The 25,336-nt window shown below is 45.0% G+C and overlaps 1 protein-coding gene across 7 annotated transcripts in view; it reads right to left on the bottom strand.

Moving 5' to 3' along the window:
* RFX2 (regulatory factor X2) overlaps positions 1-25,336 on the bottom strand; it is a 54,903-nt gene that overhangs the window by 1,955 nt on the left and 27,612 nt on the right. For 4 of the 7 annotated variants that reach the window (XM_042837015.1, XM_042837016.1, XM_042837013.1 and 1 more), the window contains exons 3-17: positions 24,043-24,132; positions 22,968-23,044; positions 22,000-22,264; positions 17,374-17,448; positions 12,049-12,230; positions 8,777-8,896; positions 7,778-7,893; positions 6,820-6,938; positions 6,387-6,499; positions 4,413-4,564; positions 3,482-3,579; positions 2,837-2,986; positions 2,232-2,440; positions 1,746-1,899; positions 46-88 (exon numbers count right to left, since the gene is read on the bottom strand). In XM_042837015.1, coding sequence (XP_042692949.1) covers positions 46-88; positions 1,746-1,899; positions 2,232-2,440; positions 2,837-2,986; positions 3,482-3,579; positions 4,413-4,564; positions 6,387-6,499; positions 6,820-6,938; positions 7,778-7,893; positions 8,777-8,896; positions 12,049-12,230; positions 17,374-17,448; positions 22,000-22,264; positions 22,968-23,044; positions 24,043-24,132 — 1,963 coding nt within the window. The remainder of the gene's footprint in view (positions 1-45; positions 89-1,745; positions 1,900-2,231; positions 2,441-2,836; positions 2,987-3,481; positions 3,580-4,412; positions 4,565-6,386; positions 6,500-6,819; positions 6,939-7,777; positions 7,894-8,776; positions 8,897-12,048; positions 12,231-17,373; positions 17,449-21,999; positions 22,265-22,967; positions 23,045-24,042; positions 24,133-25,336) is intronic. The other 3 variants (XM_042837018.1, XM_042837017.1, XM_042837019.1) reach the window with 3 other exon arrangements.

The raw sequence follows: 25,336 nt of genomic DNA, 5'->3' as shown, positions 1-25,336 counted from the left end.
TCCCACCCGCAGTGATTCAATCCCGGCCCCACAGAGCTTTCATACCTTTGTCCAGCAGTGTTGGGGACATGGATGTGAGGTCACCAAACTGAAAGAGAAAGGAGGCTTGAGGTGAGTGAGGATTATGGAGAGCCAAAGCATCACACCTGCAAGCCAGCATCTGTCTCCAAGTAATTCTAACAAGCAGTTGGATGAAGCCATGAGCACCAGCAGCACCAGTGGTAAAAAGCAGAACACAAAACTGACCACACATTTTGTGGAAAAGTTTGTCACTTCCATCTAAACCTCTGCAAAAATACAAAACACAAAAAGCCAGGGAAGGATCAAGGTCTGGAGAAGGGCAAGAGAAGATGTTCTGTCTCTCAATTGCTGCCGCAGACTCCTGGCCAGGGTGCTGCCTCTCATCCAGACAGTGGAGAAGGACAGCAGAAATGGTTCCTGTTCTCCAGCCTTCTGCCTCTGTCAGGCAGCACAGACATGCTTTCACCCCTGCTGGGCTCTACCAACATTCCACCTCTGCACACTCTCTACCCTTTAGTTCAGGTCAGGAAAGTGCTTTGGCTTTCAAGGCCATAGTGCCAAGTGTAACCAGTGAGCTGGTGACAACTTTGGTTCTGGAGATGTATTGTCTCCATCTGTGACAGGGTCTGAAACTCTGAAAAACTATAATCCTAATTCTGAAAGGTCATAGAAAGGTGGGCAGCAGAAAGAATTGAAGACAGCAGGAGTTATAAAGTGAGCAGTGGGAATAGATGGACACAATTCACTGGCTTTTGCTGGGAAGAATCAGCCTCCTCCTGGAGAAAAGAAATATTGCAAGAGTGTAACGAAGGAAAAGCAAAACCTAAAGGATGAAAGCCTCCCACAGCTAGGTTTTGCTGGAAGGTCCCCTCTCTCTTTCATGTTCTTCTAATATCAATAAATACAGAGGTTTCAGGGAATAGTGTGCATTCACAACGCTGCTGTCATGATGCAGCAGCATGGGTCTAATGGGAGGGGAAGAGAAAGCAAAATGGATGTGACTGATTTGTCTGACTGCCCTACATGAGCTCCACAGAAGGAGGAAAATAGCATGAGCTTCATGGAGCAAATAGCATCAGTTTTAATCTAACAGTTTCTATATTGCTTTCACAGGTTGACTGGAACCTTCCAAATTTGGGCATGTCAGAATGAAATGTTGGAAGTGGCTTCAGCTAGGCAGGACGGGTCCTGTTTGCAAGCCAGGCACTACGTTTGCTGTCTGATTTGTAGTTAAAAAACCCACAAAACTGAAAAAAAAGCCTCTCATCATTTTTCCACAGAAAAAATGGAGAGGGTGGCTGACTGTACAGACAGCTCTGGGGTTTGCACAAGTGATGTGCACAGAACCACTGGAAATTGCAGGAAAAATAACTTCTGGAGATTTTGGTTTTGGCTTACTTTTTGTGTTGGATGGGGCTATGGCAGGAATACCAAAATCAGATTATGGAGAGAAGTTAGTAGGTCTATTTCCTTCCTCGTCCAGGACTCTGAAGCCCAACTGATGCCCAACTGCCCCAAAACCATCAGCCCAGTATCAGTGAGACAGGAGGGAAGATGCTCAGGTAGCTGGATCCTTGTGCCAGGCACTCAAAACAAGTCAGTAAATCTCTCAGCAAAGATGGTTGTAAAACATGTTCAGGGCAGAGTGCTGTTTGTGAACCAACGGCTCTCCTTTACACGCTGCTTGGTTTGGGCTTGTTTCTAGGGGAATAAACAATTCTCACCTCTCCCATTACAGCGATTGGCGTCTCCCCTGTTGCCTGGGCAACACGATGCTCCACCAGATAAAACATGTATTCATCATACAGCAGGCGAATCAGGTGGAAGGAACCAAAGCTGGCAGCGCTGCGCAAGGTGAGGTCACGGATCACCATGGAGCTGGAGAACGGCCAGAAAGAAAATAGTTAGGATGTGTTTTACACTGGCATCATGGCTGGTGTGAATCCTTGATCCTGAGGCTACTGTGAGTGCTTTGTTTCTAACTCTAACCAAAGAGTGTCCAAGAGCTTGAAGAAATGAGTGAGTGGGGCATCCTATCTCCATCCCAAAAGGATACAGGTGAGGACACTCTTTTGCACAGGGCAGAACAACAGTCAGCCAGAGCTGCGTGCGTGCAAAGGTGTAAAGAAGTTGGCTTTGCCTTTTCAAGGAGTTATTTACATGCCCTGAGCCAGATGCAGAGATATTACCGGAATGAGAAGAAAACATACCTATAGAAAGACCATTTCAACAGGAACTGCCTAGCTGCCTTGGGGAAGCTGGGACTGCCCTCGTGATGCTTCAGGACTTGAGTAACAACGTTATCCAGCCAGCTGGCCCACTGGTCCAGGGAGCTCTGCTGCTGCAGTGTGAGCTTGAAATCCTGCTCCAGCTTTTGCACCATGCCTTCCTCACACTGGCACACCCACGAGGCTTGCTCCTGCTCAGGAGGAAGGGCTGACAGTCACTCAAAGCCTGCTGTTTCAGTTTCTGGTTACCCCAGCCCAGGAATTCAACCTCATTTCTAGTAGGCGAGGACTCCAAACCAGCTCTGAATCACGCCTCTTTTGATCTCTCCTGACCACAGCACAATATTACTATTAGAACAAAATCACTATTGCTAGCAGTACTCCTTATAGAAGTTCATGAGAGCCTTCTCCACTATTCACAATGAGATGACAGATATACCTTGAAAAATAACACCAAAACCTCATGTTAAATAGTTCACTGAATCACTTCTTAGTATTGGAAATAACATGCTGGTTACCAGCAGACAGTCTCACTAGACAGCCCCAGTTCTAGGCAATAAGGCCCAGGAAAAGATGCAGTAAGTTACCTGCACGTTGGCAAAGTCGACCCGATTGAGATCGCTGAGCATCTGGTTTATCTGGGAAGTGTTCTGCAGCACAGCACGAGCAGCCTGGGCCAGGTGGTTAAGGGACGTGTATCTGCGCAACGTCTGTGCAAAGGCACTCACTACTCCGACCTGCAGCAGAGCAGAGCACGCAGGGGATTGAGAGCAGGGGGCAGCAGGGCTCAGGGGCAAACTCTTCTCAGTGCCGAGCTCAAGAATGCTGCACACATTTTTAGCTGGGGTAACCTGCATGGCTCCTCTCAAGCTGCTGCCTAATGTGCACTCAAGCACTTTTGCAGCATCGACTGAGCTGGGAACAGGCTTCACAAATCCATGGCGTTAGGAGAAAGACAGTAGGAGCCTTATATTCAGTCTCTGTGGTGTCATTCAGCCTCTGAAGCGTCCTGCACTTTCCATTCAGGCAAGGGAATGGCTCAACAGGCAGAGCATTATCAGCTCAAATGAACTGCCTGATCTTGCCCTGCTCCTTGCTGATTTTGGTTCAGAATTATTCTTCATGCTGTGTTAGGCTGGAGCACACACAGCCAAACTCCAGCAGTGATTTCCAATCACCGTGGAAAATGACAGCACACACCCCCTGTTCAGTATCATGCTTTCTCTACTTACCTTTGTCTGGACAATCTGGGGGGGGAATTCACTCATTGCATTCATCAGCCACCCTTCCAAACTCTTGGCAAAGTTACGAATCGCCTGTGTAAGTGTGCCTGCAAAGAAAGCTGCAGAGTTAGAAAGGCTGTTCCACACTGTCTTTCACACACCACCTTTCCGGATCATCTGCTGTGGAAGGCACAGCCACTGATCTGGCAGCTGTGATCTCAGTTCAGCATCTTGGGTCAGCTAGGTCCCAAAATGCACTCAAACAGCTCCTTAGCTTCTCTGTGACCCATTTTAGCTTTCTCTAATTGCTGAGACATGCTCTTCAAAGACACGTGTCTGCACCAGCATACAGACTGACAGAAGCAGATCAGTGGGACCAGGTTTTTATAGCACTGCTCAGCCCAGTTTGTGGCTAAGTTGTAGCCCTGGGAGGCTGACAGATGCATCAAAGTAAGGAGCCAAATCAGAGTGAAAACCCTTCATATCCCATCAATAATCTCCCAAGTGAAAGTTAACCCTATTTTTCCAGGAGGTGCAGGAGGGGACAGCATGGTCCTGTGTGAACCAAGACACAGTCTGCAAGGAAACACCTCACAAGGACTTACAACAGCTTGTGCACTAAGCCTTTGCTTTTACCTTGACTTAGAGCCAAAGTCAGGAGATGTGATGATATGAAATGGAGCCTGTTTTAAAAGACCTGAGAATTCCAAAGGCCACAAAGTTACGCCTACAGAGAACACTGCTGTGGAAGGAATATTGTCCTTGCCCAAAATATTAGCCTGCTTTTACAATGGAAATCTTTGTGGCAAGTGGTAGCCAGACAGCGTGAGTCACAAAATGCAGTTCTCCAAACATTTGGTGACTCAGGAGCAGCGCAGCAAGGAGCTGGAGCAGGAGGCAGCACTGCCTGTGCCCTCCTGGTCTCACTGCAGACACTCACTGGGCACCGGTCGCAGCACATCGGGGATGAGAATCTCCACCAGGGCCTGGTACAGGATGTGGTCACAGCTTCTCATCCACTTGAGGATGGGTTCATATTTACACAGAGTGATCAGCTTGTCTTTTGGGAGGGTCCCTTCATGTTCTTCTTCACTGCAGGAGAAGGGAAGCAGCATTAGAAGCTGATTTTCCAGGCGTTTCACACTTTGTCTGGATTTCTAATTTCAGTTTTCAGCAGAAAAAGCAACTCACATTTCTTTCAAAAGGAAATCTCTGATCATTTGTACCAATCTCTGACTCTGCAAGCACCTCTCCATCATGGGATCAGAGCTCTGACTGTGGTTTCACCTCAAGCCTGCATTTCCTGTGCTTGGCCTCCTTTTGCTTTCTCTCCCTTCAGCCTCCCTTCACACACACACACACACTCATCTTCATGTGTACCTGGAATCGTCCTACAACACAGCACAGCTGGCTCCTCCTTACAGCTCTAGCTGTTCCCAAACCCTTCACACCTTTATCCTCTCCCCTCTGACAAATATTTGCAGCAAATGCTGTCTGAGCAGGTTAGCCAGTGCTGATGGACACTGCGGTCAGTTTAGAGGTGTCTGGCACCTACAAATGCTACAAAACTCTCATTTTGTGAAATGAAATCTTGGTGTTGTGATGAGAACAAATTGTCTCCAGCTGAATGAGGTCAAATGAGCCTGCATTCACTTCACTTTATAGATGCACGGAAACTTTTTTTTGCATGATTAAGGCATAAGATATTTGTTTAAACAGCAGGCAGAGAAAACTGAAGCCTTACTGCACTGCCAGAGTCGCAAGTCAGAGCTATTAAGACACTGCACTGGGAACTTACAGGGAACTTTCCCCATGCATTACATCAAAATCATTAAAGCCAAGCCTTTGATGGACTATAAAGAGGTCCTTATACCCTCTGCCCGAGAGGTTTTATCCAGGGGCGTAGTCCTAGAACACTCACATGGAAAAATCAGCTGTCAACCACCTACACTTTCTGTTGAGTTGAACCAGATTCTTCATTTTATCACATTTTCAAGCAATTTGGCACTTAGAGAACTCCTTGGTTTTATATCCACATTTATAAAAGAGGGGCTAGAGTGCTACCTATCGTGATTAATAGCTGTGCTGTGCAGAGCTATGGGAGCACACTGCCCTACCAAGGTGAGCCAGTTTAGGCAGGGCCCTGTGCAGATGCTGCCTGAGGCTGCCCTGACCTTGCTCAGCTCTCTGCTGTGCTGCCAATGCCTTGTAGACGACCCCTTAAGGAAAAGATTCTGAGACCATCAAAGAGCTACAGTGTTTCTCTGCTGCAAAATATTCACTGGATAACATCGGCTGAGGGCAAAAGGGCCGTCCTCCAGGGATTATTATGGGATATTTCCTTATTACCCAAACTTTTGTCGTTTTTCTTCCGAATATCAAACATCAGTATCTGAAGTCCTCATGTAATTACTGTGAGTGAACAACACAGACTTTCAATACACATCTTAACGAGAAACCATCACCTTTTCAATTCTCTCTATTTTCACTTATTTCCCTTATACTGTCTCTTGGCAGCAGACTACCAGTGCATAAAGGAAGAAGAATAGGCAGTAACGAGCCAGACAGGAGCACAAAGCCAGGATCAGAGCAGCTCAGTTTGTCATTATCTTCCTCAAGACATGAGGCACGAACAGACTTGGTCAGGCACCCAAACAGGAGAGCCAGTCAAAACCTCGGTGTTGGAGATGCTTTCAAAAGCAGCATCCTGTTTGCATTCACCCAGATGCTCCCTGTATTTCAGATTAGGGTACAGGAGGCATCCATCAGAAGTACCTCATCAGAAGTAGGTATTTCCAAGTCCTACGAAGCACTCAAAATGCCCAGTGAAGCTGACATCGCTTCGTGCATTTTTAAAAGACAAAATGCATCAAGAAAAGCATCATTCAGAAATAATCAAAGCAGCACGGTGTACCTGGATGGCAGGGCAGCAGAGCCATCACTAGGTGGTGTTTTAGGACTCCAGAAGGACTGCCACAGTTTCTCAATATAATGAAACTGAAGGTTCATTACAACATCCAAAGTTGCCTAACAACAAAGAACACATCTCATTAGCTGCTCTGTTAGCATCCTGTCACACAGTGTCAGCACGTATTTCATGCGCTGACGTTCAGATTAAATAATTTACAGGAAAAACAACAAGAAGTGCATTGTTTTAATGATCAATGTAATACAAAAGAGGTCACATCACACCGCAGGCTGCACTTGAGCTGCAATACCTAGTGAAACAAACATGTCCTGTTACAGTTTAGCTTTTCCTGAGGACAGCATGAAAGAAGTGTACATGAATTATGTCCCGTGTCATTTAATTGATCTGTTAATCAATTAAAAATATTCAAAGTCATCACCTCGCAGTGTCTCCTGTAAAGAAGCTGAAGAGTTTTCACATCATTCATGGTGACCCCTTCTTGTAAGAGGACGTTACCCAGATCAGGGGCTGGGAAGTCGGGAAAGACGTGGGTTACATCTAGGGAAAAGAAGATGGGGAAGTTGGTAAAAATTAGAAGCACTCAGTTATGCAGACTACAGACACACACGAGATGCTTCTGTCTCTGGTTGCTATCTTTCACATTTTAATTGGGGGTGAAACTGTTGAAATGAGGCTGATAAACGAGTACTTCCCTGATTCCTGCTGTTACAATGGGCAAAAAGTAAACAACTGCAGTCCATATGTCCAGCATGTAAAGGAGAATGTTTTCCTTCTCTTTGTAATAAAAGTAACAAGAATACATTGTCCTCGTGTAATGTGCTTCCCATTAGATTTTCTCCAAGGCCTGAAAAACATCCTTTTGTAATCTTGAGAGTACAACAGACAATGTAACTGGATATCAGGCATATCAGGAGTAATTGCATCTCAGAGAATGCTTGGAGCTGGGCTGGGATTTTTTATCTACTGGAGAGTATGGAAACACATAGATCCATGACCAGTAAAAGCAGAGAACCTGTCTCATCAGGAGAGGCCCCACACTGCAGGCTGCAGTGTAGGGCAACAAACAGAACGGCTTCACTCCCCCCTGTTCTACAAAGCTCTTCAGAATAGTGTGGCTTGGAGAGCTCTACTCTTCCATCCAACTTGACTGAGTTAAAAGCATACCTAGGAACTGAGAGCCAGTGGCACTAGGATGAAGTTTCCTGTGGGTACAGGAGCAACACAGCAAATGTGACATTACAAGAGTGTACTAGAATATAGATTTCTTAGAAAAGAAGAAATGCAGAGCAGGCAGGGTTTGCTGGACAGAGCCTTCCTTCCTCTAAGGTGATCAGCCCAGAAGCGCGACATCAAATCCACAAAAGCAGTCTGCTCACCTATGAACTGCTGGTGGTGCTGACTTTGAGCAGCAACTGATTGCTCAGGGGTTGTGTGCAGGCTGCTGTTGGAACCAGCTTCTGCCACGCCATCCATCTTCTGAGCTGGTCTGTACCTAGGGTCAGAGAATGCCCTGCTGTTACACACGCACAAGCAAACACATCACATGCAACATGGTCATGCTGTGAGAGATGGGGACACCTACAAACCCATGATGCTGTAGAGCACTTAATTAAGAAGTTACATCATATAATAACAGAGGTTGCATCCAAAGCCAGCATTTGGAAGGCTGACTATTTCTATCACCTGCTCGAGGTGGCGAATGAGAATCTCCTTTGGATCTTCTCCCCTAATCTTCTCCCCAGGAGAAGATTAAATGGGTTAAGAAATTTGCCCAAGGTGGACATAAAAAAAAAAAAGAAAAGAAAATGAGAAGCAGAGCTGGTGTGGATGCCAGGGTACAGACTTGCAGACTCTGGAGGTGACTTTTGCATTTGCTTTCTTTTCAGGAGCACAAGAAACGAATTCTTCTGCTCTTTCTTTAGTGTAGCATGAGCCAGAAGTGTCAGTGCTTCCAGGAGACAATCCCAAATTCCTCGGCACTCAAAACTGCTCAGACACAAGACTAACCACAGAACTTTAACTTGCATTGTCCCAACTCCAAACAACCCCAAAACCCAAACCCAAGAAACAAACCAATGCAAGCCCACAACCCCTTCCTGTGATCAGGACAAAGAGCTGCAGAGCTGAGGTCCTCAGCTATTGAGCCAGGGGATACAGGGAGGAGTGGTATATTCTGCAGTGAGCTCTGTAGCAGCAGGCTGAACTCAAGCCACTGGCAAACAGAACAGTGGATAAATGCAGCTTGGCAAGCCAGAATTTCTCCTTGAGCCTTCTGCTGCTCAGACCAGCCAGAACCTGGCAGCCCCATTCTTGGGGAGGACCCCACAGCAGCTCTAGGGCACAGCAGTGGGTGCCACAGGGCCGGGAGCACCTACCTTTGCTTCTGGTGGATGGGCTGCTGCCTCATGGCCATGTACTGCGTGTCCTCCTGCAAGCGGTTCAGCGGAGACTCTGGCTTCAGCCGGATCCCATAGTAATGGTATTTGGAGTTTCCCCTGCAAGCAGCAGCATTAAAATTGCTCAGTGCCAGCTAGTCAATGGGAGCAAACCTCACAGCCCTGCTATTGACTCTCAGGCTTGTTTTGACAATCCACACCAGCCCTTACAGTGCACTTGTGTTTGCTGCCAATGCTGTCTGAACGCTGACCTAATGAATGCCATCAGCTCCTCTAAAATTCATGACCACATGTCACAAAGTTCAGTGACATCCACATGTGAAATCTGGCAAGGTTTGTTCCAAGCAGCCAACAGCAACGGGGGAGAACTGACAAGTGTTAAAGTACAAAGCATTGTTAAACAATGACAGAGACCTCAAGGGACGCTTTGCACTTTGATTAGAGCTAAAGAATTTGCTTTTATATTGAAACTAAACTTTTATCTTCATCTAGAGTTGGATGAAAACAAGCCCGACTGAATGGCCAGCTATGATAAGAAAGCCACCTCTCTGGTGTCTGCACTTTAACAGCAACAGTTAAAAGACTTTGATCTGCTTTTGGCCTTGGGAATTGCTCATTTTTGCTGTTTTGTAAGATCTGAAAGCTTTCTGCAAGAAAAAGAGGCTGAATTTCCTTCTCCTTTGCAAAGCTGCTGTGATGCTCCTCAGGAAGAGGCCTTCCCACCCATCACATTGGACAAATGTCTCCATTCAAGTTTTCCTACCAAACCAGGATTTTTCCTCTGCAGTGGGGTCTCCAATGTGCTCTCATTGCTTAAAATTACAGCTTAGTGCTTCAGTATAGCAGTGTCTGAAGGCACCTTAAATCCAGTGATGTCTCCCACAGAGAAATTTAAGAGAAGTATCTGTTGAAGAATTAAGCTGCTATCCAGAACGCTTTTTATCTTGTGGGAATTCTCTCTTTTCCATTTTCAGCTGCTTTTATTTAAGGGAGACAGCAGAACTGTTCAGTCTTTGTCACCATAATGTAGGGTTTATACGTTCTCAGGTGTGAAGCATGCTCCAATCAAACCTTAAGTGATTCTAAGTGCCTGCAAATTAAATAATAAATGCATTGATAATGCAAATGAATGAGTAAGGTGGTAGACAGCTATTTCCATATGTATGGAGGTGTACTGTAGCCTTTCAAGCTTGCACATCTTGAATATCAAGTTTGTTGCTTTTTTCCTTTCTGTCTTAATTACAAAGTTTTCAAGGTTAACTGAAACCTTTTGGTGATGGAATTCACAACATCACAGACCAAAAGAACACCTGGTGAATACTCAGCATTTATATCACAGGAGATAGATATAAAAATAAGTTTAAGAACTGGACATCAGTTCCCTTATTACATCTATTTCCTTCTTTTTACAAAAGAATGTAAGAGCTATTAGATAATTTCAAACCTTCGTAAATAACGACATGTCAACCAAGCAGCATTATCATACATTGAAATAAAATATTCTGATTTTTTTTTTTGAATTTCAGTCTTCCATGGTGAAAATAAATTCTGAAATATCAGAACACTGCCATCAATCAGAAATTCCATTTTCTGAGCCTTTCTGTTCTCAAGTCCAATCATCTTTCGGGTCACAAAGCAGAAGGATTCTAGAGCAGCTGTTGGGACTTTGAATTTTTCCTCCCTTGGTAGGATTAAAGAATTTTTGTCCTCTGAAGAAATGACCTCAGAGTTCTTACACTGGAACCCATCTTCAGAAATCCAAACTCCCCCCCGCTCTTCCTGCGACTGCTACCTCCCCATTCCAGCTGTGTGAATGCTCCAGGCACATCTGGTTTTGTTCTACTCTGGAATATCCAAGCTTGTATTTTATTATAGAAAGTTATACAACCAGAGCAGTCACTGCTTCTCCAGTGTATTCACTGCTTTTTTAAAATTAGAAGCTGAAGTAAAGTGCAATGTCAGCTGGACAGGCTGTGCATGGATGCTCCCCTGAAGGACACACATGCCATTACTGCAAGTGTTCTCCCTTAAGTTTCACCTTTCTTGTTACATCACATGGGTCTGTGATATTTTAAAACAAAAAATTTGTTAAGATTCAGCCTCCTTCTTTGTGAATTTCAGAAATAAGGCATCTCCATATCTACAGGGATGTCTGAACACCTTGTCTGCATCAGGGGTCTGGGATCTGTTTCCACTGCTGATGGAGAACCTTCCTGGATCCAGAAGGAACTCTGCAGCAGAACGCTGGATCCTGCAGCTGACAGCAGTGATGGTGATCAAGAGAAAACAGTGGGATGAAAAGCAGCCTGGGTTTAAATAAAATGTCCTTAGATTCCTTGAGAAACGGGCAAAGATTGAATTCAGGATGAGGTGCTGTCACCAGAAACCCAGAACATGTCTGAAATCAACATTCTCACCCTGCTGATTCCCGTTCAGAAAGAGCTTTGCCTCACAACACGTGGAAATTAGTCCTGTGATTTAGCATAGCAATTCTTTTTCCTACAGCATAATGTTTGGTTGTTTCTATACATCTCAGAAGAAAGACCTGTGCCTGCCAAGTTACATTTGGTAGATTTTCTACGTGTGTGAGAGGAGTTGCAGATCCCACAAGAACAGTGCAATGCTCCTTTTTTCTGCAAAACATGAGGCCACATGCTTTGCTCTTGAGAACAAACTACAGCCCCTGAAACTAGTGGCTCTACAAAATACTTGCTTTTAATTAATCCCTGATGCAAGGAGCTGTACAGCACCCACAGCCATGCACAGTGGTGGGGGGAGGCGAGATGCAGCTGAGCTTGGGAGCTGTCACTTTGCACTTTGATGGCCCAGCCAGCATCTATCTCTTGCTTGCCTGCACCTTGCCACTGAGTGTACACTGACAGCATCCCCAGCTCACCCACAGGACAGCGTGCCACAGAATCACGGCATGGCTTAGCATCATGGAATGACCTGGGTTGAAAAGGCCCACAGTGCCCATCCAGTTCCAACCCCCTGCTGTGTGCAGGTCGCCAACCAGCAGCCCAGGCTGCCAAGAGCCACATCCAGCCTGGCCTCGAATGCCTGCAGGGCTGGGGCATCCACAGCCTCCTTGGGCAACCTGTTCCACTGCCTCACCGCCCTCTGTGTGAAAAACTTCCTCCTCATATCCAACCTAAACCTCCCCTGTCTCAGTTTAGATTGGAAAGGACTTTGAAAATCACCCGGATCTGGGAAGCTTCTCCCACCACCTCCAGCCCCAGCTCCCCACCAACCTGGTTCCCAGGCGGCGAGTCCTCAGCCCCATGAACACCGACCGGATCAGTTTTCCAAAGGAAGCAGCGTTCACTGGGTCCAGCTTGTGCTCCTGGCAGTGCCTCAGGTAGTGGTTGTAGAGAGAACTCCGGGGCAGGCTCACACCTTCCGCTGTCTCGTAGTTGTCCAACAACCACTGGAGCTTTAGGCATGGAGACATAAATAAAGAACACGTGAAAGTCTAAAGAGGGCTGGAATGGGCTACAAAAACCAATGGCAGCAGCAATATCTGACATTCAAGAGAACTTAACACTGTGTGGTTAATTTGTATAAGTGATAATTATGCCAGCAACATCGTTATAAGAGTAGAAGGATCCCCGGTCCAAAGCTAACAACAAAACAAAACCCCCATCAGGTTTTGCTGATCCTGCCATCTCAGTGTCCATCTTGCATTTGGATAAATTCCTGTGGGACCAAGATAGAGCTGTCTGCCAAGAATGAAGACATTAAATTCTGCCTTGGATGAATAAATTTCAGAGAAGCAAAGACTTTATTCATTTGAAGATTGGCATGTCTGCAGCTGTTCCCCTGACAATAAATAGTTCACCACCCAACCTTGGAAATCTGAGGTGTTTCGCCCATTATTTCCCAAAACTTGTTGCTTGAACTTCTTCTGAAATTTCTGATGATTAGAGTTTGCAATTAAATAGAAAGTATTTGTATTCAGATGGTCCGAAAGGGTGAAAATGGCAGCATGGGAATTAAAACACAAAAAAGTCAAAAATCTAATCTCCTTTAATTGGCTAAATGACAAATTCAGTATCAGTAAGTGTTGTGTTATAGCAAGGGGATTTTTGAAGTAACTAAATGTACAAATGGATTAAAATCAATAGCGTTGGCAGGAGTCCTTTCACTGACACTGGGGCTATCTGGGATCAACGCTTTCTACATCCAGACCTCTGCACATACATCCATATAAAGGTGGCACAGCTCCACCAGATGCAGCTGCATTTGCAGCTCATTAGTGGCTAAACAAAGTCAACTTCTGGAGGTTAAAATGTTCACCTCATTACCTCCTTACAACAAAGAAGTCAAGAACATACTGTACTTAAGCACAACCTTAGAAACCAGTGGGATTCAACCATGTACATGGAGGTACAAGCTGGCCTATGCTTCAACCCTCCCCGCTCAGACTTCAATAACTGCCTTTTTTCTGTCATTTTCCCTTGGTGAAACTTGAGGGTCCCAATTCACCACTACACTGCTTGAGTTTTATGTCAATAACTGGGAGAACACAACCTGCATTGTGCAGCGACATTTCTGACACCTCACTCAATTCAGTCGTTTTCAGTTTCTGCATTTCCCACCCAACTCTGCTCTCATACAAATGCTTCTGAGCCATAAGCTACCAGCACCTACAGATGCACGCTGTGTGGTTATCATCCACATTCTGAAATTTCAACTTCTGCTATGCCAACGAAGCTGAATCCAATGAAGAAACACAGTTAAAATGAGTTCTGTTATTGGGTTTGACCCAACCCACGCAGACGTTCAGATCATAGAATCACAGAATACTTTGAGTTGGAACCCATAAGGATCATCAGGTCCCATCAGCAGCGGTGGGCTTTGGAGCAGGGCACAGAATGCCACAGCAGGAAGAAGACAAACCTGCTGCTCAGCTCCCCAGCCTGCTTTTCAAGAGCCACCTGCCTGCCCCCTTCAAACCTCCATCCACTCGCACTGCGCTGCACAGAAAATGAACTTTCTGGAGTCCAAACCCTACAAACCTACGAGGCAGTGACTGCTGCTGGCCTCCCTGCCCCTGTCTGCAGCAGGAGATGTGGTGGCAGTCCCCAAAAGGCCACTGCAGACCCGAGGCTCCGATCAACCCATCCCTTACAGCTGCCTTTAACAAAAGCACTCCCCAGCACTCAGGACATGAAGAACCAGCAGCAGTTCTGTCTCTCTTCAGTCCACACCTGTGCTTATTTTGGCCCATCCCCTATATTTAATGATTAATATGTCCTGCTTTTTTTTTTGTTTTGTTTTCTTTACCTTTTATTTATCCAATGGAAGATAATGACTATGGATTGGTTATTTCTACTCTTCTAAACCTGCCCTAATTCCATGCCTTAAAAAAGCAGTCATTTCAACTTGACTCCGGAGATTTTCACTCTAATCCTACAACATCCCCTCCATCTTCCAACACTTGCAGTGTTTTTTAACATTCCTTCAAACACTGTGGATTTCACAAGACGAACTCCCACTGCTGAATTGGAATTTGATGCAAAATGCACAAAAGAACTCAAAAAAGGAATGTTGAGGATATAAATAATTTTCAAAGGATGATTTGTGCTCTTCCTGCATTACCAACAACGCACTGGGCACTGAAAATAAGAACATTCAAGATTCTCCCTGTTTGCATTCTCTATTCTGTGTACTTTTTGACACTGGGCTGTGGTGTGACAATGACCAAATACACCACGGTTTCACTTCTGTTTGTGTTCTGATCAGGCCCCAATAAAATCTCAGGGCAGCTGCATGCTGCTGTTTGTGCTACAAGCACCGCAGAGGAACATTTCCATTTAATTTTGACTTCCACTTTATTTCTATCGAGGGTCTGATTTGATGTAAAAAAACAACCCTTTAACACAGCCCTTGATTCAAGGAGGGATCTGAGGGTGGGAGAAGAGACGCTGTGTAAAAAGAACTCCAGGTTTGAAGGTTTTGTTATACAACCAGTTGTGGAACTGAACAAAGCCATGAGGACACACAGCTGTGGGGCACACGTGGGAGCTTCACTCGAAGCTGGGGCATCCCCACAGCCTTCCACAATCAGATGTCACCAAATCTACACTTTTTCTTCAAAAGTTTTCTTGAAAAACCATCACTTTCCTCCCTCTGCATCATCTGCAAGCTCCTCACTGCCAGAGAATAAAATGCTCTGATCCAGAGACTGCGGAGCGCACTTGTGAGCAGAGCTTTTGAGGAACGGTATTTGATGGACGTAATTTCAATAAAGCATCACTTCTCACTGGTGTGACCATTCGCTTTGGCTTCTACACTCGATATTTCAAGTGCACTTAAGTAACTTCTCAGAGTTTTCAAGGATAATTTCAGTTATCAGGAGTGGCTCCTTATGGTGTGGACTTTGTATGAATTGAGACATGTAAAAAAAAAACCCTCTTGATTGAGATATGTTTTGTTTTCCTTTTAAAAAAAAACCCTGACATGAAAAATCTGCTGATGGCCATAAAATAAACCATTATCCTAAGAATTTACAAATTTGCAAAAAGTGCAGTTTAAAAGGAGAGGCAGAACACCCGATGAAAAATTCTTCAACCTTAAGAACAAATGCAATTAAACCAGAACTAATGGTGCAATTAGCATCACCTCAAAGCTTCCCTTGGGTACCAGGTCTTCCAGCAGAGGAACATTTGTCAGGTTAAAGGATTGCATTTTGCTACCACCTTGGCTTGTGATGCTACCACTGCTCGGGGCTGTGAGCTCTGTTTTGATTTCTGTCCCCCATGTCAAGCTCCTATTTTCCTTTCAGCCCTGACAAATCACAGTTCCCTCCTGTTTTGCTTTCTGATTCGCACTGGCGAGCCTGACAACATTCAGGCAGGCAGCTGAGATACGCCACTGCCTGTCTTCACAGTAAGCATAGAAGGTAGGAATTGAAATATCTCACGTAACAGAAAACATTATAACCCAGCATGGACCAGGGGACGCATGCAGACACAGCCACAGCCTGGGGCTAACTGCACAGGAAGGTCCTGAAGACCTCCATAACAGGCAGAGGTTTTTCCAGGCAGCTTCACTGAGCTTCCTGGAGCTCTGAGAGGAAATGACCCAACCTGGTCCTGCAGCACATTGCATTTCCTGCAGGCACTGCAGCACTGCTGCCTCCTCATTGCTTCCACGTGTACATGGACACAGCCTCACAGTGCAGAATGGTTGTGACCGAGCCAGGAGACTCAAACACTGAGCAGTGATGTGGGCACAGACCTTATGCTATGTCTTGTCCTGCAAGAAAGAAGTGAGGTGGCACTGCTGGGAGGCTGGGTCTGGCCCCACGTCCATTCCACATGACCTGCAGTCAGATGAAATCTCTGTTCTATCTTCACTTTCCTTGCTCTGTTCTTTTTCTGCTTTTTCCAAACCTCCTTCAGAACCACTCTCCTCCGGCCCCCACCCCGCTCCACTCTGCCCCTGTCTGTGCTGCAATGAACAAGAACAATTCTGCAGGACATTACCCTTCGTCAAACCTCTGTGGCTGAGGTGCAGAAGTGTGGCTGCAACCTGGAGCAAGAAGGATGTGCAATGCTGCTCTGATCAAAGCCTGATTCCACAGCTGTGCATTTTCCCAGCTACAGCAAGGACCCTTCTATTTCTAGCACCTGAAATAAGAACTGAGCTCACCCAGGAGCCCAGGCTTGAAGTTTGGAATCAGGTTCAGATATCAGAACATTCATTTGAAAGTTCCTCTAATTTTCTCTGCCTATTTCGGTATGGTGAAAAGGTCAAACCTACTCAAGAATGACAACATTTCTGCCTCCAAATACAAAGCAAGACTAAATTTGTTAGAATAAGGAAGTACCACTCAGTGCACTGTGAGTTATCAGAGCAGAACATGCTTCAGCCTAACCCAAACCACAGTGAAGTCAAGGCAAATCCAGTGACTTCAGTAGGACTTGAATTAGACTCCTCAAATCTGACACAAGCATGTGCTTGCTGTTAAGCATTACTGCATGGAAGCCATAAACCATGATGCAGAAGACCCTGAGTAGGCCCAGTAGGACAGCAGGAACTTCACACAAAGCAGGGAAGTTATTGGCATAGCAAGAACAGAGAGGCCTAGCAAATGGATTTAGCATAGCATTGTAACAGCAATGGTCTTCCTGAGGCACAGAAAGAGGCAGTGAAGTATTTACAGGAGTAGGCTTTTGGTATTTGGAATCTAGGGGATATTTGTCATGATTCACTCCAAGTTATTGCAGTAGAATTGCAAGTTATTTTGCAGCCATCTTCCAATTTCACCAAAAGGAAAGAACTTCCTCAAATGTGTTTATCTAATTGCCAGCAATTTCCATCGCAAGGTAGAAGAAATAAATAAATACAGGGTAGAGGCAGTTAACACAATCCAGAGCTTCTCATAAGCAAACATTAACATCATGGCAGTTTTTGCATCAATTCTTGTTTCTTGGGAATGGGCTGCTTTGGGCAGCACAGCTGAATCATGGGCTGCTTTGAGTGCTTTGTGCTCTTGAATACACCAAACAGCTACAAATAATGCTTCTACCAAAGCAGGAAAGAGGTTGTAAATTCCGATTGCAACTTACATGGCTGTTGAGCAAACTGCTTTTGTGTGATGTAATCCCTTCATTTTTTTGTAGGTTTTCAATCGCCATTTCAAGCTAAAGAAAATGTGCACAGGGAAAAAAAAAAAAGGAAAAAAGAAAAAGAAAGGAAATCAGATAGTTAGCAACAGCCAGGATTTTACCCTTATTAATAATTGAATGATTTATGCTTTATATCAACAGGCTTGTGAAAAGAGCAAGTAGATGAGGCACAGTCCTTATGGGATGAAGCTGCAAAGACGTTATTGTATGGCATGCAAACTGACAACACAGCAAGAGTCCCTGTTAGGCTGACAGAGTGAGACATGGGGATATTTGCTCTTCCACCACATGCACTGCCTGTTATAAAGGGGAAGCAGTTTTCCTTCTCTCCCTTTCATGCCTTGACCAAAACACCCCCATACAGATGTACTGCAGCAAATCAAAGGACACTGGTACAGAGGAGGTGCATCGTACTCAGATCTTTCATGGAAAACTGGGATTAATGAACTTATTACTTCTTAAAATTTTGACAAAGAACTAAAAGCACTGAAATAAAACAGAGGCACCAGGAGGGCTGATACAAGGAGTGTGCAAGCTGAAATGGAATGCATCTTTGCTATTATGCAGACAGCTATTGTACTCATTTCCTCTGATCTCAGAGCTTCTGCAACTGGGAGAACAGCAATACATCCTGGCTTCTGAACAGACCCCTTGCTTTCCTCTACCTGCTCCTACCTTCTCTTCTGCTCCCAGCCTAGCTCTTGCTGCTGCCCTGTGCTGAGACCCCCTTCCAGACCCTCCTTGTGTTGCTGCTGGGGCTCCCTTGGCAATCTCTGACAAACTACTTAGCAGAATGCTGCTGGTCCAGAGCTCTCTGCTCCTGAGCACAAGGTTTCTGCAAATGTGGAAGGATGAAGAAGCAGCTCAAGTTGAGGGACTGGCAGTTTTCTGTCCGTTCCTTCTGTTTCCAGTAAACGTTCTCCAAACCCTTTACCTGTGACCTGTTAGAGCAGGCAGGATAAGACAGCATGCTGTAGAACTTGCAACCAGTACCTCTCTCTTATCAAGTTTGGCATCTATCACCATCTAACATGCATAGTCATGCATGTATCTGGAGGTGCATCCAAAAAGCATCACATCTGTATGATGATCAGTCAGCTTATGGCCTCATTTACATACAGTTAGCTCCCTATACTCAAGTTTGCACTGATTCCTAGCATTGCAAGGACAAGGGTGGAGAAAAAACCAGCCAGGTACAAAACCAGGCTCTATCAGAGAAGTGAGGTCTAACATCTGAAGCTCAATTCAGTAAAAAAATGTCCAGGCTTTGCCATATCCACGTCTGAATGTGACACTGTCCAAAAACCTCCAGCATAAATTCCTCAGTTTCTGCCCCAAAGAAACATCACTGTGGCACCTCTCAGTAAGTTAGCACTGAATTCAAAAAAGGGTCAGCCCAAGCATATGGTTCACTGGATTTCGAGAGAACTTGCACGCCCTGATGCACCATGAGGAACCAAAACCCATCAGCACAGATTGATTGCTGATGCAGCCTTCAGGAAATGAGTCAATGTGTGAGAGGGAGACACCATTTCCTTCCTCTGTTCAGGGGCAGAGCCAGCTGAGCAGGGCAGTGCCTGTTGAGCAATGTCTCTTATGCAAGCACAGAAGCACCACTTGTCCTTTTGGCATTTTGGTAAGTGTCCAATCCAAACAGCCACCTGACATCTGCAGAAAAAAAAAACAAAAAAAAAAGACTGAAAATTTTTAAGCAGTCCTTTATGAAGGAGAGCTTTTTGATAAAAAGAACAGTTCAATAGCTGCTCTATGAGAATAGGTGCTAAATTTCTTGACTATGAAGTTAAAAAGCACCATGTGCCCTGATGAAATGTCATCAGCTCATTAAAGGAGAGCTGTTCTGCTCTCTATACCAAACCAGGATACAGGAAAAAAACTGCAATTGTTTGGAAAAAAAAAAGGGAGCTGCCTGGAGTGGTGCAGCAGTAGAAGACAAGCTGCTTTACAGTCAGTCATTCATTTTGCTACCATGGCTGTACAGACCAGCAGCACCTCTCAGCTACTGCTCACTAACTGCTGGACAAGCAAAATCTGCCCAAGAAAGGACTGGAGTGCATTGGGTAAAGATTGAGTTACTGGGACCAGAAGGAAGACAGTTCTGAGGACCTACCTACAGCAGATCTCAGGGATTTCCCCATTTGGCCCAGTTTAATTTAGATGAAGATTAATAGTGCTCTGGCAGTACAGACACCAAACAGAACTATGTGATGCTTTGATTCAGCCCACTGGGAGAAGATCATCTTCATTCCAGCAGATTTGGAGGATGCTGGGTTTTTTCTTTTTAATATTTGAAGAGTTTATTTTAGTGTGCATACACCCTTTGCCAAACATCTCTCAACCTCCCGAGGCAGCTCTGCTCTTCTTTCATCGCTAATTGTGATCCCTTGTTCCCATCTCACTCCCATTTGAAGATACTCTCCTTGGTTTTCCCTCTGAGGTCTGTTTTGGCTCTGCCACAGTCAGCATCCTCCAAGCCCTCACAATTCCCTGTTCCTTCGCTGTGTTGACACCCAAACCTTTCACACTGCACACCTGAGACCACATGCAAACATTTCTTCCTTGCCTACATTTGCATGAGCTGTAATCGTGTTCTCTCCACAGTTAAGTTCTTAATACTGCCCCAACTGCATTTGTTATATTGCAATACCAGGCTTCCCTATTCTCTGTTTAAGCAAAACACTGCAAATAAAAATGTTATTACCCAGTGACATTATCTTGATACTGCCCTTGCCTTCCACTATTTGTCCGCCCATTACTGTGTGAAATTAAAAGCATCTGTCATGGCTCTGAATGGCCCTGGGAGATCTACCTTATCTCCCTGCAGCTCTGGTCTGTGCTGAAAGAACTGAAAGCCACAGATGGACACATCTCTACAGCACCTTCCACACAAGCATCATTCATTAGTTAGCACTCTTAAGCTTATCCACAAGAGCCACAAACACTTCTGAAAGTTCCTTCCTACATGCAACAGAGTGACTTTTCTTTCAGATGCATTTTCATAAAGGTCACTTCCTAAATTCTTTTTTTTTTTCTTTTTCTGAACAGCTTATCTCACGTGATAGACAGCTACAAAATGAATCTGTTCATGAGATGTTTGTACTGACACATCACACTTGGGCTTTTCACACTGTGTGCATCGCCATGGAAATAAAGAAAAATAAGCAGTGTTGTGCAGCTCTGCAAGATGCAGTCCCACGCAGGTGACAGGATCAGCTGCTACTTCCCTCAAAATAACAAGCATGAGCAAAATCAGAGGAAGTTCCAGTGCTGGTTCTTAACTCTGAGTAATTAAAAAACACACGGACAACTCTCACAAAAGAAATCTGCTCATCCAGTGAATCTGCCCCTTATTCCTACAGTTGTCACTTCACAGTTCTCCTTCACCCTGAGCTAAAGACTGTTAACCCACTGACAGGTATTTCTACCTAAGGCAGAACACATTCTCTGCGGGATCAAAGGCAACAAATCAAGGCACAACAATCCAAAATCCTTTAAGTCTGTGTTTTAAAATGCTGTGGGAAAAGGGAAAGAAAATGCTGTGAAAGAAAAGGGAGCCATGTTGGCCAGAGATTCAAGAGAACTCAGTAGCCAGCAGCTCCCATTTTTCACCCTAAGAATGTCTTTAATGTTTTAAAATCCAGCCACATATACTCAATTGCACCTATGTTTATAATCACACTTACACAGAAATGTATACACACATACACACACCAAGGTCAGGTGAAAAGGAAGGTGAATACTGTCCCAGAACACAAACTCCAACCCAATCTTGGCAACAGTTGCTACTAAGACTTTGTGGATTCTCAGATAAAACTTTGACAGCTTGTAGCCACAGGAAGGCTGCTTTAGGTTAAGCTATCTCTCATAGTCCCATATAGTTGTACAGTTATGCTTCTAAACCTGGCACCTCTGTTGGAAAGACACAATTAAACAATATTAGAGCTTTACACGTTTGGGTAAGAGCAGCATTATCCCTAAAATACATTTTCTGTAACATATGGCAAAGGCAGAATACACAGTGGTGTAGGAGATATATGAAAGCTTTTCAGTCATTGAGGATTTGGAGAAATCAGCTTGATACATCTTTTGCAGTAATTATTCACTGTGTTAATAATGGACTTTTCAGGTCTCTTTATAATTAAAAATATGTATTGCTTTACTTTGGGATAAGCCTCGTGTTCAGATGTTATTAAAAATGTTAACATAGACAATTCGTTTGAATTGGAAAACCAAAACATTTTGCTTGGGGAAAGAAAAAACCCCAAACTCTGGGAACATAACTCTTATCTCCTGCTGCATAATTTCAGTGTATGAATGATCTGCTCAAAACATTTGACAAGCTTCTGCCTGCCAGTAAGAGACATCCCAAACTCTGGGGTACGTATCCGTGCAGTACACCAGTGTCTATTCTCTTCCTTGCACTTGCATGACACGTTATACAGACATATACACGGTGATAATGATAGGAGAATTTATTTTCTGCAGGCTTTTCAGTTCCCTTGGAACAATTCCGGGCCCCTGAGCTACAACATCTGCAGGGCTACATACCGTTGCTGGAGAGGAGCGTGAAGTATGTGACAGAGAATGTCTAGTGTTTTCCATCCCCCCATGAATGAGATAGGCTCCCGAGCTGGAGAGGATCGGACTTCCCCCAATGTCCATGGTGATGCCCACCATGTTGTGAGAGGGAATGGCTGTAGGAGAGGATGCCGCTGTAGTCACCTGAGCTCCACCTCCCTGCGGTTCGAAATAGGAAGCTGCGCTGCTAGGGGCGTAAATCTGAGCTTCGGTGTTGTAGGAGTAGGCGGCTCGTCTGTCAAAGGAACAACAGGGTTAGGATGTGGAGCACGCGCCCATGGAGAGGAGCTTACAGAGCTAATCTGTCAGACAATGGCTTCTGCACCGTGCGCCGTGTTGTAAAAAAGGCCTCGACTCCATTGTCAGAGGGATTTGCTTCAGTGAAATTGAACTCTGCCATAAAAGTCACCTCTGACATCATTAATCTGTCCTGCGAAGCCCTGAAGCAAAGACCCACAGCCTATCCAAGCAGTGTGCCTGCACACAGAGCCCTGCGACCACTTTGCAGCTGTGTCAGCCTAAATGTGGAGGCTGAGAGCTGAGAGAGTGGGCAGCAGGACCCAATCAGGGGCACAAAGAGGGTCCCAGAACAGAGAGGCAAGAGGAAATCTTACAAAGCCCCTTTCTCCCTACAGAAATCATTCTTTGGTTCCTAAGCCTGCCCCAGCTCTCCACTGCAGAGGACTGGGGAGAGGAAAATACCGGATCATTTCATACCAGGGAGAGCAGGATTCGCTGGAGAACACTCCTTCCATGAGGACAACATCTCTGCCTAAAGCCTAGCACCCACACACACAATGCAGCATGCAGAAAAGTTCTTTCCCTTCCACCTTTGAATGGCAGGCAGTGCCAGGAGCAGTGCTGGACTAGGAGAAGCCCGGCAGGACCAAAATGCTTAGACCCAGCGTGGAGTGGTGAACAGAGTAAAAGACTCTTACATGGTTCCATTGGTATAAACAGCTTCTCCTTCCACATACTGGACCTGGGATGGATAGACGTGCTGCACGGATTGCACCTAAAACAAGCATCATAAGCCTGAGTTAGAGACATGTCCCTGCCTAGGAACAGCGAGACAAATTACATACTGCATCCTTAACTTTCAACCTTACCTTGACACCTAGGCTTTCTTCAACAAAAAAAGAAAATCACAACAAAAATAAAACCCCCAATTACCACACTTGGGAATCCCAAGGGACATATTTATTTTAAAAGTTCAAATTAAAATTAGTAAATAAGTAGTTGCTCCATGAGCAGTGGAAACAATGGAGCTGGGTTTCCTCCACACACGTCTGAGGGCTGCTTCTCTGCTGACTAATAAGGGTGAGATCACACTGCAGCCTTTCCTTCAGAGAGGTTGGCAGTGTCCATCTGCATCCCAGCCCACTTTCTTGTTGGTCTGGGAGATCTGTGGTTGCCCTCTGTCAAGTTTTTCTGGAACTGAGCAACCAAATAAAAAACTGCTAGAGGAAAAAGTCAAAGGAGTCAGACACACTGTCCACGTGAGGCAGCACCACATATGCTTGGTTTCTTAGGAAACAAGGGCTGCAAAAGGCAAGGTTCAGATAAATAAAAACACTTGCATGGTTCTCAGTCACCCAAACTTCCTACGAAGCCACATGCAGCCAGTATATTTGTCTGTGTAACTTAAAAAATAATCCCAAACACTTTCCCTCTAAAAAATTTTTTACAGAGAAGTCCTGCTTACTGAATGGCAATTAAAATCAAACATCAAATCTTCAAACGTATGCAAGACACCTGCTACACTAAAGGTTTTTTCTACACCTTAAATATCTTTAGAGTTTATTGTATTACCAGTCTAAGAAGGAGGGGGAGAGATGGAGAAAACTGTCTCACCAGGTCTCCGGCTGCACACAGCTCTTTAATTAACACTGTGGATCTTTCAAAGGAGATATTTGTCACAGAATCTAATACAGAGTGGGACATGAGAGATGGGGAGTGTCCAGTCCTGCTGACACAGAGCCCCTGTGTGGGGTCTCCCTGTGGGGACATTACCTGTTGTGGAACCTGCTGAACTCTGGGAACAGAGATTTGCTGCATCTGCGCTCCTTTGGGAGCAGAGCCTGCTGCTTGCACCAGAACCCTCTGCAAAAAGAAGATATATTAACACACACTTATTTCAGCTTGTTGTCACTCTGTAACACAGGTGAGTCAGCTATTCCCTTTCAAAATTTCTGGGAGGCAGGACAACTCCTTACTTGGCATCCCTGTGGTCCCCATCCCTCCAATGTAATCTGCAGTGATACCAGACTGAACTCAGCACCCAGAACTGGGGAGAAGTGGAGGCCTACATCCACAATTTCTGAATTTCTCCATGGAAAATAAAAGAATAACAGAAAGCAGCTGATTGACAGGAAAAGTTCAACAGGAGGCATTCAACAGGAGGAGTTCAGCAGGAAGTTCAGGCGCAGCACAAGAACTGTTCCTCATGTGTTCACATCTTCCTCCTAAGATTGCAAAGCTACTTCTTTTATTCCTGCTACACCAAGCCACTTTCTGCCTCCTGTGATATGAAACTACACCCTCCAACAAACCACAGATGTTATGGCTTCCAAATCTAGGATGGCTCTGCACCTTTAGTGGCTTTAGTGCCACCAAGGGCACAAATCTGACTTGTGCTGCCCTGCAGTGCTCACTCCAAAACACTGTCCTCTACCTTTCCCTTGCCCTTTCCATTGCCCCCTTGTTCTTTGCATTACACTCCACACTCAGTTGGAGGCTGGGCATGTCTTGAAGAGTGCTAAGCACCTTGCAGATCCAGAAAAACAAATGTGGATGGAAAGAAATGATTCAGTGAGGCCCATGGGAACGGAGCCTTGGATACTGGCATGAAAGTAAGAAAGGAAACATTCGAGCCAAATATCTGTATGGCATTTTAAAATGATGAGGACCTTCTCCAAGGAGACAGTCATCCTCTGCAGCTCGAAGCTTTAAAAATACCCAGCAAACTGGGCCAACAGAATAAACAGCTGCAAAACAATCCCACATGAGTCCTAGAAGAGACCCTGACAATTACTGGCTGTCATATCTCTATTTATGAATTTTAGTCCTCTAATACCCTCCCAGACATGGCCTTAGTAATCAGCCAGAAATTCTGTTCCTGCACAATTACCAGGAATGTGATAATTACACCGTCCCTACATCACCAGCCCCCCATGGAGACCTTCACAAGTCTGGATACATTTGAGATCCTGCAGCTGAGACAGCGATAAGGACGCTGACAATTACGCCTGCCATCAGTTTGCCTATTTTATTTCCAAAAGAGGCTGTGACCAAAGGAACATTAAAA

The sequence above is a fragment of the Centrocercus urophasianus genome, unplaced genomic scaffold (assembly GCF_019232065.1).
Source record: "Centrocercus urophasianus isolate 14NV4802_14NV808 unplaced genomic scaffold, USGS_Curo_1.0 seq_66, whole genome shotgun sequence".
Classification (NCBI taxonomy): domain Eukaryota; kingdom Metazoa; phylum Chordata; class Aves; order Galliformes; family Phasianidae; genus Centrocercus; species Centrocercus urophasianus.
The sequence above is the reverse complement of the archived record's forward strand: the minus strand, read 5'-3'. Positions and strand labels throughout refer to the sequence as shown.